Genomic DNA, 22,218 nt, shown 5'->3' on the forward strand with positions numbered 1-22,218 from the left:
AGATTTCGAGGGTTTTAACCCCGAACCTGATCCCGTGGTCGGTGCAGCGGAAGCCGTAGAGGAAATCGTCTCCCTTGGCAAGTCCATGGGTCTGGAGGTCGACGCAGATGACGTTACGGAACTCGTCGCCGAACATCACGACGAACTGACGACGGATGAGCTCAAGGAACTCCATGCTATGTCGGAGCACATGAGTGATGACGAGGAAGAGAGCGAGGAGGTAGAACATGTGTTAGGTTCAGCGCAAATAAAAGAGGTGTTAGGAAAATATCAAGACGTGGTCGACTTCATCGACAAATACCATCCAAAGAAATTGCAGGTTTGTCGTGTAGTTTCTCAATTCGATGATGTTTGCCTAACGCACTTTCGAAACATTCTGAAAAGCCGTACGAAGCAATTATCTATCGATGCTTTCTTTAAAAAAACTGCGAAGCGAACTCACGATGAAGAGGATGTAAGTGAACCGAAGAAAACGGCAAAGAGTGAAGAGGAAGAAAGTGAAACACAGAAAACGGAAAAGAGTGAAGCAAAAGAAATTCAGTCAATTTTAAATATAAGTGATAGTGATTAAAATTACGTAATCATCAAAAAGAAAAAAAGAAAATGTAAAAAAAAATATAAAATATAAAAATAAAAAAGAAATAAGCTAAGTTATGTTAAAGTTCACTTAGTGTAAGTTAGAATAAGTTACGGTAGTGTTACGTTTATCGTAGTTAACCTCTCTACCTCCTCGCCGTCCGTCCGTCTCCTCTCTCCTCTCTGCGTAGCGAAGACGAACAACACCTGCGCTGGAGTTTCTAAGGTAAAGTGACGCTAAAAACCCGTTTCTTATTTATCATTTTTTGCTAATTCTTCTTATTTACATGTCTATTCTTCTTATTTACATGTCTATTATCTAATTTAGTGTTCATTATTCTCATGGGAAAATTATGTGTAGTAGTTTATTAAGAAGTTATCATAGGTTTTTGGGCTCAACCACGGATTAATCCTATTTCAATGTATTCTTATGGGAAAATTCGTTTCGACATCCGATCAATTTCTACATCCGAAGTTGGTTCTGGAACGGATTAAATTCGTATGTAGAGGTTCCACTGTATATATATATATATATATATATATATATATATATATATATATATATATATTTACATATATATACATATATATATGTAAATATATATATATATATATATATATATATGTGTGTATATATATATATATATATGTATATATATATATATATATATATATATATATATATATATATATATATAGGTATATATGTATATATATACAGTATATATATATATATATATATATATATATATATATATATATATATATATATATATACACATAGATATATGTATATATATATATATATGTATATAAATATATATATATATATATATATATACATATATATATGTAAATATATATATATATATATATATATATATATATATATGTGTGTATATATATATATATATATATATGTATATATATATATATATATATATATATATATATATATATATATAGGTATATATGTATATATATACAGTATATATATATATATATATATATATATATACACATAGATATATGTATATATATATATATATGTATATAAATATATATATATATATATATATATATATATATATATATGTATATATGTATATATATATATATATATATATATATATATGTATATATATATGTATATATGTATATATATATATATATATATATATATATATATATATATATATATATATATACAGTATATATATATATATATATACATATATATATATATATATATATATATATATATATATATATATACATACATATATATATATATATATATATATATATATATATATATATATACAGTATATATATATATATATATATATATATATATATATATATATATATAAATATATGTATATATATATATGTATATATATATGTTTATGTATATATGTATGTTTTTTGGACCTTCCTGGAGATTATCTTATGCTGAAGTAATTAACACTTAATCAGGCGTACTAGTTTTCACATTACAGTGATACCTCTACATACGCTCTTAATTCGTTCCAGAAACTGCTTCGTATACTAAAACGATCGTATGTTGGAGCAAATATTCCCATAAGAATGCACGGTAATTTGTTTAATTCGTTCCTCAGCCTAAAAACCCATAATAACTCCTTAATAATTGGCCACACATAATTACACATGACATTAATACAATATAAAAACACATAAATATCTAAAAAAGAATAATAATAAAGAAATAATAAATACAAAAAGGGTTTTTATGTAACACTTTACCTTAGCGACAGGCCAGCGCAGGTGTAGGGACTGCTATGCAGGAGGAGATGGAAGATCAGCGAGGAGGTAGGGACGGCGGCTTTGTACGATAATTTAGTGTTGTACGATAATTTACACTAACTTACACTACGTGAACTTTAACTTAGCTTATTTTTTTTTTTTTCATTTTTATAATTTTATATTTTTTTTACATTTTTTTTTCTTTTTTTATTTTTGATTTTCATCACTTTCACTCGATTCGGTCTTTCTTTTCTTTGCTTTACTTTCTTTCTTTTCATCATGATCACTAGACCGTTTTAGTTGAGATTATTTAAAGAAACTATCGAGTGAAAGTTGCTTGGTACGGCTTTTGAGGATTTTTCTAAAATTAGTTAAACACACATCATCGAACTGCGCAACTACACGGCAAACCTGAAGTTTCTGTGGATGATGCTTGTCGATGAAATGAATCACGTGTTGATGATGTGCCAACATCTGTCTTATTTCTGCCGTACCTAAGATTTGGCCTACCTCCTCGATCTCCTCCGACTCACTCAACTGCGCTTGGAACTCATCATGCTGCATGGCTTGCAGCTCCTTGAGTTCCTCGGTGGTGAGCTCTTCATGATGCTCATCGACGAGTTCGGTGATGTCATCTTCATCCACCTCCAGATCCATGGACTTGCCAAGGGATACAATCTCTTCGACGTCTTCCTCGGCGGCAACCACAGGTTCATTCTCGGGGCCAAAACCTTCGAAATCTCTGGGAGCAACAGCATCAGGCCAAAGCTTCTTCCAAGCTGAATTCGGGGTCCGACGAGTTACTCCCTCCCAAGCCTGATCTATGATCTTTAAGCAGTGCACGATATTAAAGTGGCTCCTCCAAAATTCACGCAAAGTTAAGTTGGTGCTTTGCGTGACATTAAAGCACTGCTTAAATAAGTGCTTGGTGTACAGCTTCTTTAAATTAGAGATGACTTGCTGGTCCATGGGCTGGAAGATAGGGGTGGTATTTGGTGGAAGATACAACACTTTGATGAATTTGTATTCGTCGATGATATCATCGTCGAGTCCGGGGGGGTGAGCGGGTGCATTGTCCAAACAAAGCAAGCACTTCAAAGGCAAATTCCCCTCCTGAAGGTACTTCTTGACAGCAGGGCCGAAAACTACGTTTACCCATTCCACAAAAATATGCCTAGTAACCCAAGCCTTAGAATTAGAATGTCATAGAACATGTAGCAGGTCTTTATTAATTCTATGTGCTTTAAATGCCTAGGGTTTTCGCAATGGTAAACTAGTAAAGGCTTAATTTTGCAGTCCCCGCTGGCGTTGGCACAAAGCGCAAGAGTCAACCAATCCTTCATTGGCTTATGTTTAGGCATTTTCTTCTCTTCGGTGGTAATGTACGTTCAACTAGGCATCTTTTTCCAAAACAGACCGGTTTCATCATAGTTGAACACCTGCTGCTCTACGTAGCCTTCCTCTGCCATGATGCTTTCCAACTTTTTAACAAAGTCTTTAGCAGCCTTGGTGTCCAAACTCGAAGCTTCTCCATGCCGAACAACTGAATGAATCCTGGTCCGTTTCCTAAATTTCTCGAACCAACCTCAAGACGCCTTGAATTCCTCCGTCGTAGGATCGGCTGAACTCTCCCCCACGACACCCTCAGAGCCCACCGCCTTCAAGTCACTGTAGATAGCGCTGGCCTTCTCACAAATGATCGTTTCAGTGATCGTATCACCAACAATCTCCTTGGCCTTGATTCATGTTAACAAAAGGCATTCCCCTTCGAAGGTTTCACTGCTTTAATGGCTGCCTTTTGTTTTGTCATCGTCGAGATCGTAGACTTATTCCAGCCATATTGTTTAGCCAGATCGCTAACACGTACACCTTGCTCATGCTTTTCTATTATTTCTTCCTTTAATTCTAATGAAAGCATTGACTTTTTCCTTTTCTCACCACTATTACTACTTCCTGAACTGAAACTAAGCTTTTTAGGACCCATGATTACGAAACACAGAAAACAACACGTGAAAAAGGAAGATAAAAAACACTGTTAATATCTGAGCGAATAGAGAACAACCACACGATGCGCACGAGTGATAGGACTGATCAAGGTGACGCTCGATTGGCGTCCATCCAATGTGCTGCCGTCTAGCGGCGTCAACAACAAACCACGGTTGACGCTTTCGAGAAAATTCCACGCGTATGCTGGAAAATTCGTATGTTTGGACATTCGTATGTAGAGGTTCCACTGTAATTTATAAATTGTAAAGGGCTCTGTTTATGTAGGCAGAGAGAAAATGTGATTTATATATCTCTCTGCCTACATAAACTTAATTCTTTCCAATTTAAAAATTAACGTGAAAATCAGTTAATTGCTTCAGTGTAAGATGATCTCCAGAAATGTCCAAAAATCCTTTTAATATATTTCTCTCAGAAGATATTTGGATTAAGTGGGATAAACGGAAATGGTAGTCCAATAATGACTTCAAGAGAAATAAGTACATTAACACCATAGCGAACAAATGGCTACCATGTAGAAGCCAAGTGAGAATGCGTATCACATTTTTTCATATTTCAGGTCAGATTTCATAGATTTTTATTATGTAAATAATAAAGAAAGTAAAAAGTACCAAAATTGGACATTTTCAAAATTAGATTTAGGTTACCAGTTGTACTTGATACCCTGTAGTGTACCAAATTTGGTTACCAAGTGCCAAAAACGTAACCATGTACAGGGAAGCCTAATCCTGGGTGCCCAATGCTCTTGAACTAAGCAGGCAAGTCCGGAGAGTATGTGGGGATTTTTCTCAGGACAGGAGCACCGCCCCAGTCCTGCAGGACAAACCGTACTCTCAGTCTTCTGCGTGTGTAGCCAGCTTAAGGCACTATCCAAGACTAGAGAATTCTCAGTGGTTTGATTTTTGGATTTCTTCCAGATGAGCCGCTTACTATAGCTAAAGAGTCTCCTCTATTCTTAACAAGAGAAATTCACCGCTGAACAATTATTGTACAGTAGTTAAACCTTCAAGCAAAGAAGAATTGTTTGGTAATCTCAATGTTGGAAGGTGTATGAGAACAGAGGAGACTATGGAAAGAATATGCCAGACTACCCAGTGTATGTGTATGCAAAGGAAAAAGGAGCTGCAACTAGAGAGAGGTATCCAGTGTAGTTCTTTGTGGCCAGTCAAAGGACCTAATAACTCTAGCAGTAGTATCTCAATGGGTGGCTGGAATTTTGTTGATAAATATTTTTATTTCTATACTCACTTTGTTTATATACATGCCCACCCTCTGCCTCCTTTACTAGTGGCCTAAGGGGGTAAACAAATACATACTTTGATTTGAAACTGAAGTGATACAACATGTGCAGCGGGTTACAGTATCATTTTTAAGATGCTGGTAAGTCTCATTGTTTAAATAGAGGCATTTGTATTTTAATTTGAAATAAAACAGGAAATGTCCTAGTATTAAGGAGTAACGTTATTTAAATAGATTAATATCGATGTCCCATATTTGTTATGGATTTGAATTTAAATGATCATCCATAGTTTTATTCACTTGTTAATGATTTGTAGTATATATTTTTTAAGTTAATGAAATACATTGAAATCTATTATTATTTATAATGGTTTTGAGTAGATTAGAGTACAAGTCAAGATAAATGACATCAAAATTTATAGTAATCATACTTTTGTTATCCTAGGTAGGCGACTTTGGACTTGCACGAGAATATGGATCACCATTAAAGCAGTTTACACCTATTGTAGTCACTTTATGGTACCGAGCTCCCGAGTTACTTCTGGGAGCCAAGCAGTATTCAACTCACATAGATGTTTGGTCTGTTGGATGCATATTTGGGGAACTATTAGGAATGGAAGCCATGTTTCCTGGAAAATCTGAAATTGATCAGCTTAACAAAATATTTAAGGTATGTAAATCATTCATTTTTTTATACCTGTTATGATGTTCAAATGTATCATTGTACATTCACAAAACTGGAAGCATTCTAAAGTTTTATAGTTTCATTTTATTTTTGGAGTTGAAGAAAAATGTAAGTATTACAAAGCACTAAATTGTTTGTTGTATTCAAGGGTCCTCAGGAAGCATTAAATGCTGAAAAAGTTAATTTAATGATTTTACTGAAATTCATGTTCTATACCTTCAAAGTAGTGAAAGTACTCTAACTAAAAGAAAAGTACACTTCGAATCCTTGACCTGAAACTGGACTGGGAACGACAAGGCTTTAGTACACAGCTTGACATTTCTCAGCCTTCTCAAAGGTACACATTTCAATCCTTTAAAGTCACATGGTTTGGATAGACACCATTTTTTTTCTGTTATAATTTCTCCCTGTTTTTAATTGAAAATTTAGTTTGTACTCGGTTCTCTTTTTTGTGAACTTTTCAGGAATATTGCTTTAATTGATTTAACCATATTTAGTAATGTAATGCTCATTACTCCAATTCAAGTGCTTGTGTTTCAGTCTTAGAAGAGCTCCCCTAATCTTCACCAGGTTAACGACTCCCATATCGAAATGGTTGAGATTTCTAAGAATCTGGGTTCTTTTTTACCTGGAATGCTGCATATTTTTTAACACTTCATTAGAAAGAAAATTGGGTTTAAAAATGTGGGAAAGTTTTGAGTCTAAGTTAATTCGGAGAGGTCTCTTTAGATTTTAACCCTGATGATTCTTTATTTAGGTAATGATGGTGATAATAATTCCTTTTCAATTTTCATGGAAAAAAAGTTTATCTTGCCTTTTATGGGAAATGTTCAAGAGAATCCAGTCATTGTCAGTTTGAATGCAGATGAGACTGATATGAACAATGGTTTCTTTTGAGAAGTTTTTCTTTAATATGCTGCTTAAAGAAGAGTGCTTTCCAATACCATCTCAGTTGGAATTGGAACAGATGAACACCATTTTGTACTCCAGTGAGGCAGAACCAACTTTAGTTATTGAATTGGCGGACAATCCTCGTCGTTCATTCCTCGTCGTTCATTCCAAGGAGTATCCTTAGAAGTAAAGGTTCCAGACATCTCTCTTTTCGTGAAAGCTTCACATAAAGGATGGGCTCAACTTTAGATTATCTCCTTTTATCAGCGAATTGCTCGAAAGCAATCAACTCCTATCAATTACCAGGAACTTTTAGCAGTGCTCAAGGTACTGTTGGCTTGGGAATTGCTAGTAGTGGGAAAGTATTATGCTGAGTTTTCAGTCAGGATAACAAGGGCTTAAATTTGGGGTAACTGTTAGAGTTCCTCTCTGTTGCAGATGTTAACTTGGATGAATATTAAGGAAATAATTCTTCTACTTTGGTTAATGTCAAGGAGGTTGAATGGCAGGGGATTTTAAATGGGTCCCTCGTGGTCGGTGGGGGCTCATTGGACTTGGCCTCCTGGGATCCTCAAGAGGACAAAGGGGCTGAGGAGGTGTTCTCCTTCTGGAGGGTGTTAAGCTTTATCCAGAAGTACAATGACCTGCCTGAACCTCTACCAATGCAGGTCTGTCCCCATGATACCAGCCTGGAACGCCGGTTTTTAGCCCCAAGAGAAGCACGACCCTCTCTGGTCCTCCCTCTGTCACTAGACATCGGGCAGCGACTCAGGAGAATTGACACCGCCAATACGAAACCAAAAGGCCTTAACAGGCCCCACGGCGCCCCAAACCTGTTACCTTCTTGGAGGTGAAGCGCAGGCACTTCTACATTTCGGAAGGGACTCCCCAAGGACAGCGGCCGGCTGAGCGGAACCTGGCTGCCCTGGCCCCCGGCTGAGCGGAGGACAGACTCTCAGGAGGGACCATAGGCTTCACGGTGCAGGAGGCGGAGGCGATGGAAACGGCCGCATGGGCCGCTGTGTACGCAGCTTCATAGTTGGACCTCTGGTCCACGCCCCTAGTCTTGTTCACCTTTGAAAATGACGTCAGGAACGACTAACCAGGCCAGTGAGCAGTTCCTAGAGCTGGCAGTTTCTGCGTCGCGGGTGGTAGCTTTCCTAGCAGGGCAATCATACACTACGGCGTTGAAGTGGGTCCTTTGAAGGAGGGATATAATGCTATATAGGTTGGCAAGGCAACTCCCGGATGGGGAACTTAGAGCTTTGAGGGATGCCCCGATCGTCAGAGAGGCCCTTTTTCCAGAGGGCATGGTGGAAGTGACCCTGGAGAAGTGGAGAAGGGAAAGGCATGACACCATGCTCCTTAGGGGCCCCTCTTTGGTGTCGGGGACCTCAGCATGCCCTCCATACCACCCATGGGAGCACCAAAAGCCGAAAGCCCAGTCAAGTAGCCGTCCTGCAATGCCTCACGTCGTGAACCCTTCCTCGTGATAGGTAGCAGACAAAGTTTGTTTAATATTTAGTTCTTTAAGTACCTAGGCAAAAAAGTCACTGGTGAAATTTGAACCTCGATCACTTTGTATTTCCTTTGGGATACCGAAATTCGTGAAAACTTTCAGTAAAGAATTAGCAATGTTCTTAGCAGAAATGTTACGAAGAAGGATGGCAATAGGGTATCGGGTTGTAGGACATATTATAGTGAGCAAGTATTGATTACCTTTCTTGGTTTTTGGTAAAGGATCAACGTTATCTATAATTATCTTACTAAAAGGTTCATCAGGGACTAAGATCGGATGTAAAGGTGCCTTGGGTATTACCTGGTTAGGTTTTCCTGATATCTGACATACATGACAATTGTGAACAAATTCTGCTACATCCTTTTCATATTAGGTCAAAAGAAACAATTCAAAATCTTACAATAGGTCTTATGAATTCCTAAATGTCCTCCATAGGCATCATGAGCTATTTCCATTACAGAATTCCTAACAGAAAGAGGTAGCACAATTTGTCGCTTTTCGCTCCAGGTGTCTTCACTAGATCTCTTAGGGGTACGATAAAACCTCATTAACAAATCATATTCAAAGTAAAAACATGGGGATTTGCTAATCTCACTTCTAGAAACCTCTTGGTCATGAAGCTTACTTAAAGTGTTATCGTGCTTCTGAGCTTTAATAAGGTTATCTCTACTCATAACATTTCATGCTTCAAAATTTACAGAAGTGACTTTAGGTTCATCCGAACTAGATTTCTGGTCACGAGTGACAACACAAGAAGGATTTACAGAACAATCGGGATTAGGTTCAATGTTTTCACCTACAGGTTTTTCCATTACACTGACATTGGGAACTACCAAACGTCCTGCAAGGTCAGTAGCCAATAATAAAGTTAAACCTCTTACTGGAAATTCAATATCTCTTATGCCTACCAGCACATTACCTTTCTTTATAGGACAATCAAGATGAACATTAATAAGGGGAACTTTAGATATTTGTGAAAGGTCTTTCACAAGAACATGTTCATTAGTTACGTTAGCTTCAATATTCGGGAGAGCATTTCTCAAAAGTAAACTTTGCGAAGCACCTGTGTCACGAAGTATCCTGACTTTATACTTATCCCCATCAGAGTTCAAAGCTACAGTTCCATCAAAAGTAAAATCATCAAATAGATTTACAGGCTTTTCAGAATGGATATGGGAGACAGGCTTAATCTGACCATCTGTTTTACCTTTAAAGTTAAGAAAAGGGTTAAATGGGTTCCGAAAAGGCAAGGAAGTTTTACATTTAGGATCTGGACAGTTTTTAATTGTGTGACCGTCTTTCTTTCAATAACTACAACGAACATTAGACGCTTTTGCCATATCAGTCAGAGTTTCAGAGTTTTTAGCTGGAAATGGTTTTACATTCTGGTCGGTTCTCTTACTGTTGCCAAATTTATGTATTAAAGAGTAAGTGTCTGCTAGAGAAGCTGCCTTTAACAAGTCTTTAAGTGTCTGCTAGAGAAGCTGCCTTTAACAAGTCTTTAAGTTTCTGCTAGAGAAGCTGCCTTTAACAAGTCTTTTTCTTCCCTATCCTCTAAATCAGTGGTTCCCAACCTTCTTCCAGCGGCGACCCCATTTTAGCTTCACCATAATTTTTGCGACCCCACTCAAATATCAAGGCTATATTCAAATTCTTTTTTTTTTTCTAAATAAAAAAAAAAATAATTGATTAAGGTATACTGTTTATCATTGAATAGCAAAAACCACAAAATGCACTTATATATATGATGATATAATTAATTTATACAACACACACTACATAATATAATGTTATTGATATGAGTAACAGAAGCATTATAATGATAATAAACAGTGATGTTTTTCATGTGATGCTTAGAACTGCTTTTCCATCGCCAGTATCTCAATCCGCAGTGATGTTTTCGATAAAGCACAACGTAGTTCATCATCAGCATGGAGATTAGTTCTCAGCTTCGACTTTATTCAAAGTAAAGATGATATGATCACCTCACACATATGTCGAAGAAGAGGGCATAGCATTTTAAGCATACCTTCAGACATATTTGGATATCGACGTAACTGAATCTCTGTTAGGGAATCAAAGTCAGATCTAATAAGATCAATAAATTCCTATTGATATCTTTCAAGAACATTTCTAATTGTTGCATCCAATGGTTTAGTTGAGGTAAGTTATGGGATAACTGATGTTTTTCTGGACAATATTTGCTAAATTCCCCTTTTAAAGTCTCAAAAAAGTAGGATCTGCAAACTTTGAAAAATGTTTTTGAATGGAATATCAGTATCATTTTCTTAAAAAATGCATTTAATGTGTGAAAAATGTATAAATTTCTCTTTCACCCTTTACTCCCAAAGATCCAGCTTCATTTGGAAGGCATTTAGTTTTTCGGCAAAATCAAGAATGCCGGAATTTTCTTCCTGAAGGGGAATATTAAGGGAATCAAAAATTGTGAAAAAATCTACTAAGTAAGAAGTTTTTGCTCAATTATTCATATCACCTATGAAACTTGTAAGTTCTGTTCTTCCTTGCGGAGATAAAAATTCTCTCTCCTCAGTATTTAACTAAAATAATATATGCAAAGGATTGCCTTTTGGTAGCTACATTACTTCAGTTTGCAACAGAACTTCGCGCTTAGAATCCATTTTTTATGGCAGACTTTAACAAATAATCAGTTGTTCAATGCATTTGACTATAAATTTAACTGCTTTAACAATGTTTTTGCAGAAAATACTTGATGTATCATGCAATAAATTCCAACAGCTTCCAGAGAAATATTCTTTACCTGATCTACAACCTAGCATAGAAGGTGCACCGTCAGTACACCTATCACCGACATTTTCCCACATCAATCCATGTTTTTTAAAGAAATTATCCTATTTTGTTTCAGTATACCACAGCTTTGCTTGTTTTTAATGTTCTGCAAGAAAGAAATTCATCTTTAAAATCTCTATTATTTATATATATATATCGCACATAACCTAATAATTCAGGAAGATTACCTATATATGTGGATTCATCAACTTTTAATGTGAAGAGATCAAGAGGAGATGTACAGTATGATTAAAAAGTGTTATAATTTCCAAGGATTCAACTCCCTTATATTTGATTATGTCATGAACGATGTCTTTTGCACAAGGTAAAAGTAATTCCTCACCAATGACATTCTGTGTTTTTTGCTTTAGCAGTTCTCAAAAATACGATATAAAACGCCAGTAAAGCAGATTTACTTTGTTTTGGAATTTCAATCGCTGTCAAGACGAGATTTTTTTAGATCCACAGGCTTATTCTTGAAAAACACCAACCTTTCTTTACTGAACTTTGCATTTTCGAATCAAAATTATGGCTTAACTTATACTGCGTCATTGATTCTCCTGAGAGCACTTCACAGCACATCACAAATTGTTTTTGTTTTTTCCTGCTGAGCTAATGCAAGTATAACCGATGTTAATGCAGTCTTTCATATATTTCTGCTTTCCTTTGTTGTTTGCCATTGCCATAATTGTAACAACATATTGTAAAAACAAACGAGAGAGAGAGAGAGAGAGAGAGAGAGAGAGAGAGAGAGAGAGAGAGAGAGAGAGAGAGAGAGAGAGAGAGAGAGAGAGAGATTAAAATCAGTCAATTAAGACTTGCTAATGATAGCTATGACAATAGCAGTAAAAAGGCTATGAAAACATAATCATAAACACATATGTTTCTGCATTTGTGTTTTATATATATGTATATAGTTTACACGCACACACATGCAAATGCACAGATACATACACATACACACTTCTCCCTTCCTCTCTCTTTCATTTACATTTTTTTATGGAATTTCAGACTATAATATTTATCTGCATTTTAAGTAATCACCAATAACTCATTAGTAATTTCTGTCTTATATATGCATATCTTACTGCAGCTTAGCGTTGTAAACGTCATTATTTTCGGCATATATGCCTTTATTTTTAGTTCTTAATTTGTAGTTAAAATGTCGTTTTTAATAGCTATCATAATTAATAGATAATTCAAACATCAAACCCTTTCTATTGCACGAATATAAACAAAAAAACTCAGATATAAACTTAAATAATGAAATTTACAAAATTCTTGAATATAACAATGCACCATACCTACAAATTTCCAAATACAAATTTCATTGTTTGTTCGAGCAGACTGGTAGCACAGTGACAGATGCAATCTCTAATTAACAAAAAGGATCAGACACACACACACACACACATATATATATATATATATATATATATATATATATATATATATATATATATATGTATATATATATATATATATATATGTATGTATATATATATATATATATATATATATATATATATATATATATATATATATACATTTATATATGTGTGTATATAGAAATATCCAAAACACTATGCATGGGATCAAGTATAAAATACAGATTTATTAAGTCAACGGATAAGGCCCTATAAAAACTTTCCACAGAGATAATTGTTCTAACTAAAACTTTTGTGTAGAAAATGTTCTAAGAAAGGCCAATAGACAGCAATGTAATGTACATGTAAACGACTGGCCCTGTTGATCGTCAGATTAAGATCTATGCAAAGAAGGGAAACAATTCAGTTTGAATAGTATGATCCTTCTATCCTTTCTGTTTTAGAGGTATGTATACCACATCAGGTCAGAATAGGGAAAGGTTTTGGTAAAGCCTACTGTATCCTCTTAATCCAGTGATATAAGCTAAACTCCTTTCGATTATTACCATGTCTTCACGACCCAAAGAAAACTGCTTGCCGACCCCAATTGGGGTCGCGACCCCAGGGTTGGGAACCCCTGCTCTAAATACATCATAATGTTCAAAGGTATCTTTCGTTTTTAAACTCTTCCAGTACAATCAAATTCTCTAATTCAGCAAAAGTACTTACTGCAGCAGATTTTACCCATTTCCTAAACTCCCTTAATTTCTCTGAAGCGAATTCTACAAAGGTTTGAGTTGTGAACTTAGTTTTGTTACGAAAGGTCTGACGATATCCCTCGACAGAGATTGAAAAAGCATCCAATATTGCTTGTTTAACATTCTGGTAATCTGTAGTATTTTCGAGATGTCTACAAACTTTCGTAGCTTTCCCAGTTAATTTCGGCCTTAGTAGCCAAACCCACTGATTGCGTGGCCAATCCAAATGCAAGGCAGTCTCTTCAAAAGTCTTAAAATAATCTCCAGGGTCAAAATCTGTGAATGTGGGAACCAACCTAATGTTTTTTGCTAAATCAAAGGGTTTCTCCTGAGCTTCCAAAACTGAAATTTCATACTCCTTATTCTCTATAGAAAGCTTTGCTTTTTCCTGTTCAAATTTAAGTGCTAACGACGCTTCATAGTCCATTTTTTCTTTCTCTCTCTCTCTCTTAAGCTAACTGAAGTTTAGCTTTCTCCATCTCGAATTCTAATTTAAGTTTCGACATTTGTTTCTCTGACTCTAACCGTTTCTCTTCGGCTTGTTTCTCCAACAATGTAAATTGTCTCTCTGATTCTAACCTTTGAGCTTCCGCTAATCACTCAGATTCTAATTTCTGTGCCGCAAGTTTCTCGCGTACTGCTGGTTCACGAGTTATATACTGTCTAGCTTCATTGCCTAGTTTACCCACATGCATATAATACTCAAGAATCCGGTTGTGAATTTCATTCTTCCGCATGCTACTCCTAGTTGCAATTGACAAATGACTAGCTAACTCGAGAAGCTCTAGTTTCTTAGCATGTGGGATACTAGCTAACTCAGCCGAGGGATCCGCAGCAAACTTCTGAACGTTAAATTGAGCCATGGTTAAAGTTAAAGAAAACTTCCTTTAGTAAACAATTGACTTCCTGTTTTACAATTATAATAGACTAACACCTTCCTGCTGCCATTCATGTACTGTAAATGCATTACAAACCACAATACAAAATTATCATGTTAGCGAGTTTATAGTTTCCCGAAAAAATTAAACAACAAGCATTACAAGTAATAAGATTATTTTAGGGTTTTTAAGGAAAAGGGACAGTCCCGATTCGAAAGCAAAAGGTAATAAAGAACACGAGGGAGTGAAAACAATTTTTACATTCCCGATTCAAACTGATATGGAGGAACTAAGGAAATAACCCGTTGGTCCTAAACAAGCGTTATTTACTCCAAACAACTTGAATGACAACTTACAAACTTTGAACTCGGCGCAGAGAAAGAATAAAGTAAATAAATGTTTAAACGATTCCTCACCTATCGTCTAAACTACGCGATCCTGGTATCGTCCAACCCAGGGGAAATGACTGCACAAGTCGTAGTTCTAATTATATAAGGACAAAATATGGATAAGAGCTTCCGAATAGCTCTCGTGAGTCTCGAGGAGTCGTCGACTCGGTGAGGACGAAAAGGAAAAATATACTACTGCGTTAACATTACCCAAAAGAGCAAACCGTCTATAAACAATAATACGAAAATGGTTTCACAGCGCGCACATATATATCATTAACCCTAATAACAGGTATTCAGAATGTTAACAATAAATCTTGAGTGAAACAAAAAATATTGAACACTATTTGCGGCGACAATTATCTAACTGAATGAATCCTCAATGCGGTAAACGAGATAGATCCCGGTCAGGCCCCCAATTTATGTGACGGCTTTATGGCCAAGGTTCAGAGAATAAAAAGTTCTTCCATAGGTCACATAAAATAAGTAAGGAAAGGTTTAATTTCAAAACAGAACAAAAATTAACACTTTAATATTTAATATTGGAACAGTTTACATAATTACGTTAATCCCTTTCTTACCTCATAAACCAGGAAACACTCAAACAATCCTGCACCGCACAAATACCAAAATCAATAAGCCTAAATATACTAAATTTTAAATGTAAGGTACGTTATCAGTTTCACTAAGGTTCACTCAAGACTTATATAAAAGAACATTAATACATTACATAAACTGAAGAATAAGAAGACAGCTACTCCAATAGGACACTTATCACAGTAGAGGACCAGGTGAGACTAACTATGCATGAAATAGGTGGTCCGAAGAAAACTTAAAGAAGGCGGGGAAAACAAAAGCACTTTGAAAACGGGATAACTAAAGATACAGCAAGGGGTCTTAAAAACAGGTACAGGAATGAACTGTACATTTCCACAAAAAATGAAAATTAGAGCTATATACAAAATTAAGATGCCAATCTGGCAGATGGGTGACAAGTGAAAAAACCCATGTTCCAATGTCTCATTATCCGTCGACATGGGTCATATATATATTTATATATATATATATATATATATATATATATATATATATATATATATATATATATATATATATATATATATATATATATATATATATATATATATATAGAAAAATTGCGCAAGGAACTTACAGAATTATTCAATAATTGAATCTCATGTAATTTTTATCGAGGAAGCTAACGCCGTTATTTCCATTTTGATAAGATTCACCTTGAGGGTCTACAGACCCCCTAAACCGTATTCCATGAAACCGAGGGAAATCAGTCAGGTTGGCACCGTAGACTTCAACATAAAAAAAAAGGAGTGTTCAGCAATCGATAAATCTAATGTCTCTATTTTTATTTTGATCAAGAATTACTTTGGGGTGTCTACGGGCCCATGATTACAAACCCCCTAAAACTGAATTCAATAATAATGAATCAATTACAATGAATTTCGACTTAGAGATTGTATGAACATGAGATTATTTGAGGCTATATTAATTTGGAAATTTGTCTTTAAAAAGGCACCACAAGGATGGAAACTAGGCAATGTTCCTCCATTCTACAAGAAGGGACCAAAAGAAGAACCTGGCAACTACAGACCTCTATGTCTAACTTCAGTGCCTAGTAAAAAATTTTAATAAATTATAGTAGAGTCAATAGTAGAACATATAAAGAAAAACAATCTTCTGATAGACAGTCAACATGATTTTTGACAAAAGAGATCATGTGTGACATATCTTTTGGAGTTCTTGCACAATATGTTTAGCATTTATGACAAAAACAGGGCAATAGACATCATATAACTAGATTTTCAAAAGGCTTTTGACAAAGTTCCTTATAAGAAATTAATGGTCAAAATTAGAGCTCTAGGCATCATTGATGAGCCAGCTGAATGGATCAAAGATTGGCCAACAAAAAGAAAAGAGTTGTAATCAATGGAGAAGCTTCAGAGTGGGCAGCTGTTACAAGCATAGTACATCAATGATCCATCCTTGGTTCATTGCTATTTCTGATTTACATTACTGATATAGATATAGGATTAGGCCTAACTAGTAGAATAGGCAAATTTGCTAGCGATACTAAATTAGGCATAAATGCTGCGAACTCGGAAAACGTAAAAGTCTTGAGAGAGGATCTAGTAAAGCTAGGAGTTTGGTCCAGAAAATGCAAATGCCTTTCAACTGTGGGAAATGCAAAGTCATGCACATAGGTTATAGTAACCCGCAGTCAGATTACTCACTGCTGGGTAATGAAATAGAAAGTTTGCACCATCAGCAAGGATTTGAAGTTCACCAAACAGAGCATTAAAGCTGAAAAGAAAGCACAGAAACTAATAGGCTACATAAAGAGACAATTCAAATACAGAAACAAAGACACTGTACTACAGCTGTACACATCACTCATCACTATTAAGACCCCATCTAAAATAGGGAGTCCAATCCTGGGCTCCCAAGTATTCAGAAGGATATAAATAGACTGGAAGTAGTACAAGCTGGGGTCACCAAATTAGTTCCAACACTAAGGCAATTTGGATATAGACAGAGGATGGAACGTTTGAACTTGTTTGATCTACAAACTCGACGACTAAGGGGACAGTTAATAGAGGCATTCAAAATTTTTCAAGGAATAACAAATATAGATTACAACAATCTATACGCTTAGCACAAAGCAGTCCAGAGGTAACGAATACAAACTGTGATTGAAAATATACAACACCACTCAGTTTGGCAATTTCTTTACATATAAAATAGCAAATACTTGTAATAGACTTCCAGCAGATGTCGTAAACAGTAACACGGTAAACGAGTTCAAGAATAAGTTAGACAAGATCATAAGAACTCTCTCAATGCTTAAACTAAATCGCTCTATCAAAGAGCAAATGGAGTCTCCGTGAATGGATTAAAAAGTCTTTGAGACATGCAAAATCCTTGTAACTTCTTGTAACACACACTCTCTCTCTCTCTCTCTCTCTCTCTCTCTCTCTCTCTCTCTCTCTCTCTCTCTCTCTCTCTCTCTCTCTCTCTCTCTCTCTCTCTCTCTCTCTCAAGTAATAAAAATTATATTACATGTGAGGTGGAAATAAAATAGAGTGTGGTTTTATATGAATAAAATTGGAAGAAGTGGAGAGACTAACAACAACTTGAAGATTCAAGAATTGCGTTTAGTTGATAGTTTATTGGAAGGAAGCAGGTACTCCAATAATTACAAATATAACTCAAAGGTTGTCCACTGATGAGGTTTTGTTGGAATGTATAGTCATGTACTAATAGCAATTGTAGCTATTACTGCTGAAATGTTTTATATATTTTAGCGGGATGCTGATATTTTGAAATGCATTTTCACCTTATAAATTCAATTGTGAGAAAAGGGTTATGGTAGACAATGTGGTAACGTTCCTGACTGGCGAATGCCAGACTGGGGTCTAAGTCCCGCTCAGACTCGTTAGTTTCGTTTGTCACTGCAACCTCAACATCCCTGTGAGCTAAGGATGGGTGGTTTGGGGGAACCTATAGGTCTATCTGCTGAGTCATCAGCAGCCATGGCCTCGCCCTCCCTGGTCCTAGCTTGGGTGGAGAGGGGTCTAGGGCACTGATCATATATGGTCAGTCTCTAGGGCATTGCCTTATTGATAGGGCAATGTCACTGTCCCTTGCCTATGCCATTCATGAGCAGCCTTTAAACACATGGAAAATAGCTTTGAAATAGCTTGAAATTTTGTCAGCTTCCCGAGCTGTCCAGGGAGTTTACAGCCCCCCCCCCCTGCCCCCAGGTGCTGTGGTCATATTTTCCGATGCCCCTTTTTTTAAACTTAGTGTACTGGATTTGCACTTGCAGAGATGTTGAGTGTGTCATGACTGAGATGGTGTGGGTGTGTGTTGAGGACTGATGATGGTGATGGAGTGAGGAGGGCTTGGGAGAAACCTCTTATAGGTTGAAGATTGAAAGGGTGGCAGAGAATTAGATGGTGAGATACGTTGAAGGATAATATGGAGAGAAGAGGTTTGGTGGAAGTGAACACCTGTGATAGAAGGCATTGGAGAGGGAGCATCAGGTAACAAACCCCTTAATATATGGATATACAATTTGTCACGTCCCCAGTTTCTTAGCAAGGGGGAGATGTTTTTATAGATTTCAGTATATATAAGTTAAACCTTATATTTATTATTCTTATTATTATTACTTTCTAAGCTACAACCCTAGTTGGAAAAGCAGGATGCTGTAAGCCTAGTGAGGAAAGGATACAAGGAAAAATAATATGTTTTAAGAACAGTAACATTAGAATAAATACATCGTATATAAAACTTTAATAAAACAAGAGGAAGAGAAGTTAGATAAAATAGTATGCCCGATTGTACCCTCAAGCAAGAGAACTCTAAACCCAAGACAGTGGAAGGCCATGGTACAGAGGCTATGGCACTATCCAAGACTAGAGAACAATGGCTTGATTTTGGAGCGTCCTTCTCCTAGAGGAGCTGCTTGCCATAGCTAAAGAGTCTCTTCTGCCCTTACCAAGAGGAAAGTAGCCACTGAATAATTACATTGCAGTAGTTAACCCCTTGAAAGAAAAAGAATTGTTCGGTGATCTTAGTGTTGTCAGGTGTATGAGGACAGAGGAGAATATGTAAAGAATAGGCCAGACTATTCGGTGTATGTGTAGGCAAAGGGAAAATGAACCGTAACCAGAGAGAAGGATCCAATGTAATATTGTCTGGCCAGTCAAAAGAGCCCAAAACTCTGTAGTGGTAGTATCTCAAACCTCTAACCATAGAGTGATGTTCCACTCACTGACCATTACTGCTCAGGCTTTTGACCTCGGGTAATTCAAACCTAAAAGTTTATGAGGTGTCAGGATTCTCGTTCCACGCTTCTGCTCGGATGGAACAATCCTGGGTAAGTGTTCAGTCAGTTGAATGGGCTTCCACCTACCTATCAGTGAGTTTTTAGTAAAAATAAAAGGGTTTGTATCCCTATTGGAACATATAACATATTTGAAAGTAATTTATATTTTTCCTAGAATACTTACAAGATTTAGTAGAATGTGGCGTGAAGAGGCAAAACCTGATAAATGGGAGCTAGGAGTGATGGTAAAAATGACAAAAAAATGAGATCTGACTGATTTCAATAATTAAAGAGGCATCACATTTACATCAGTTATGAAAATATAAAGTATGCTTATTTTAAAGAGACTAGAGAGAAAGATCAATGAAAAGCTGAGAGATGAACAAGCAGGTTTTCAAAAAGGTAGAATTTGTACTGGCCAAATTTTCATTTTAAGACATGTGGTACAGCAATTTGTAGAATATAGAAATCCACTTTTGATAGCATTTGTGGACTATGAAAAAGCCTTTGATAGTGTGCACCGGCCAATTTTGTGGAGAGTCCTACATTATTGTGGAATTCCTCTTAAATATGTAAATTCATTTAAATCTGTTTAGGAGCATAGTAAGTGCAAAGTTGATGTTAGTGGAGTTCTATCAAATTAATTTCCAGTGAACAGTGGAGTACTTCAAGGGAATGTGTTGTCATATATGTTGTTTATCCTCATCATGGATTTTGTAATGCATAGAAAAGTTTGGGGGATGGTGGAGAGGGATTGGATTGGATTGAATTGGTAATAGGAAATTAGCTGACCTAGAGTGTACTAATGATGCTGTCCTTATTAGCAGAACACCGCAGGATTTGCAATGCTGGCTTACCAGAATGCGTGAGATATTACATGAGGTTTGGCTCAAGATAAATAGAAGAAAGTCAGCAATGATTATAATAGAATATGCAATGGAAGGTGAAATATCATTGAAAGGAGAAAGGATTAATGATGTGGAATCATTTAAATATTTAGGAACTATGATCATTAATACAGGGTATTTAGAATTTGAATTTAATGAAACATTGAAAAAAGCCAATAAGACAATGACAAGGTTAAATAAAATCAACTTGCCTGAAATTACATATAAAATCAGGTTATATATCAGTTTAGTGAGGTAGGTGTTACTACGTGGGCATGAGTCGTGGTATGACAATAAAACAATAACCAAAATTTTTTATAGATTTAAGAATAAAGCCCTCAAAAGAATTTTGGGAGTAAAATTGCAGGACGTGATTAGAAATGAAACTATAATAGAGATTACTCAAGTGCCATTTGTGGATGAGATCATTGTGAGGGGTAGATGAAGACGATTTGGTCATGCTCTTCGCACTCCCCGAGAGAGAATAGTTCACCAAACGTTTATTTGGGCTCCACAAGACACTAGAAGATTTGCAAGACCCCTTCCTACATGGCTGAGGACTATGAAGCATGAAGTAGATAATAACTGGAGAAGTATTGATTTAAAAGCTTGATAGAGACGGTTAACAAAATCTATAGGCATAGGAGGTGAAGATATATATATTAAATATATATATATATATATATATATATATATATATATATATATATATATATATATATATATAGATAGATAGATAGATAGATAGATAGATAGATAGAGGTTGGCAAGGGCACCAGCCAACTGCTGAGATACTACTGCTAGAGTGTTATGAGGTCCTATGACCAGCCAGACAGTACTACATTGAATCTTTCTTTCTGGTTACGGTTCATTTTCCCTTTGCCTACACACACACACACACACTGAATAGTTTGGGCTATTCCTTACATATTCTTCTCTTTCCTCATATACCTGACAACACTGAGATTACCAAGCAATTCTTCTTCACTCAAGGGCGTACTGCACTATAATTATTCAGTGGCCACTTTCCTCTTGATAAGGGTAGAAGACTCTTTAGCTATTAGGAATGTAATAGGTTTCAGAAAACAATTCTCAATTAAGAGCATCAGTAACCACTATGCGTGCATGTATAGCTTCTGATATTGCTTTACCACTAAGTACAGTATGTAGTTAACTCTATTTTTGGGATACAAAAAATCAAAACCTTCTTGTAAGTGTATCGGCGGGCTTGGAAATTATTTTTAAGCTACAGTTTTGGGATTCACACAGTTTGATTGTGTTTATAACAAACTATTCCCCAATTTTTACTCTAATCGAGTGAATAGTTTTTTTTTTTTCTAGTTTTTTCCCGTTTTTCAAAATCTATTTTCCCCTACATTTAAAAAAAAAATTAGTATATCACTATCTATTAGCGAGTATGATGTATAGAATGCAAAAAAAAAAAAAACTTTACCAAACACAAGTGTATTTTTTTTTAATTAAAAAATCTAAATTTCACAGTAATACTTAAATTAAAAAAAAGGCGAGGATGAAATTCAAAAGTTATTGCTTGAAATACCCCACAATCAGGCATTATAAAGGTT

At 35.7% G+C, this 22,218-nt stretch overlaps 1 protein-coding gene across 4 annotated transcripts in view; it reads left to right on the plus strand.

Moving 5' to 3' along the window:
• The window catches only part of Pitslre (cyclin dependent kinase 11B pitslre), a 769,596-nt gene that overhangs the window by 659,262 nt on the left and 88,116 nt on the right, over nt 1-22,218 (plus strand). For all 4 annotated transcript variants that reach the window (XM_068357118.1, XM_068357131.1, XM_068357124.1 and 1 more), the window contains one exon: nt 6,032-6,256. In XM_068357118.1, coding sequence (XP_068213219.1) covers nt 6,032-6,256 — 225 coding nt within the window. The remainder of the gene's footprint in view (nt 1-6,031; nt 6,257-22,218) is intronic.

Source organism: Palaemon carinicauda, chromosome 2 (assembly GCF_036898095.1).
Source record: "Palaemon carinicauda isolate YSFRI2023 chromosome 2, ASM3689809v2, whole genome shotgun sequence".
In the NCBI taxonomy this organism is placed as follows: domain Eukaryota; kingdom Metazoa; phylum Arthropoda; class Malacostraca; order Decapoda; family Palaemonidae; genus Palaemon; species Palaemon carinicauda.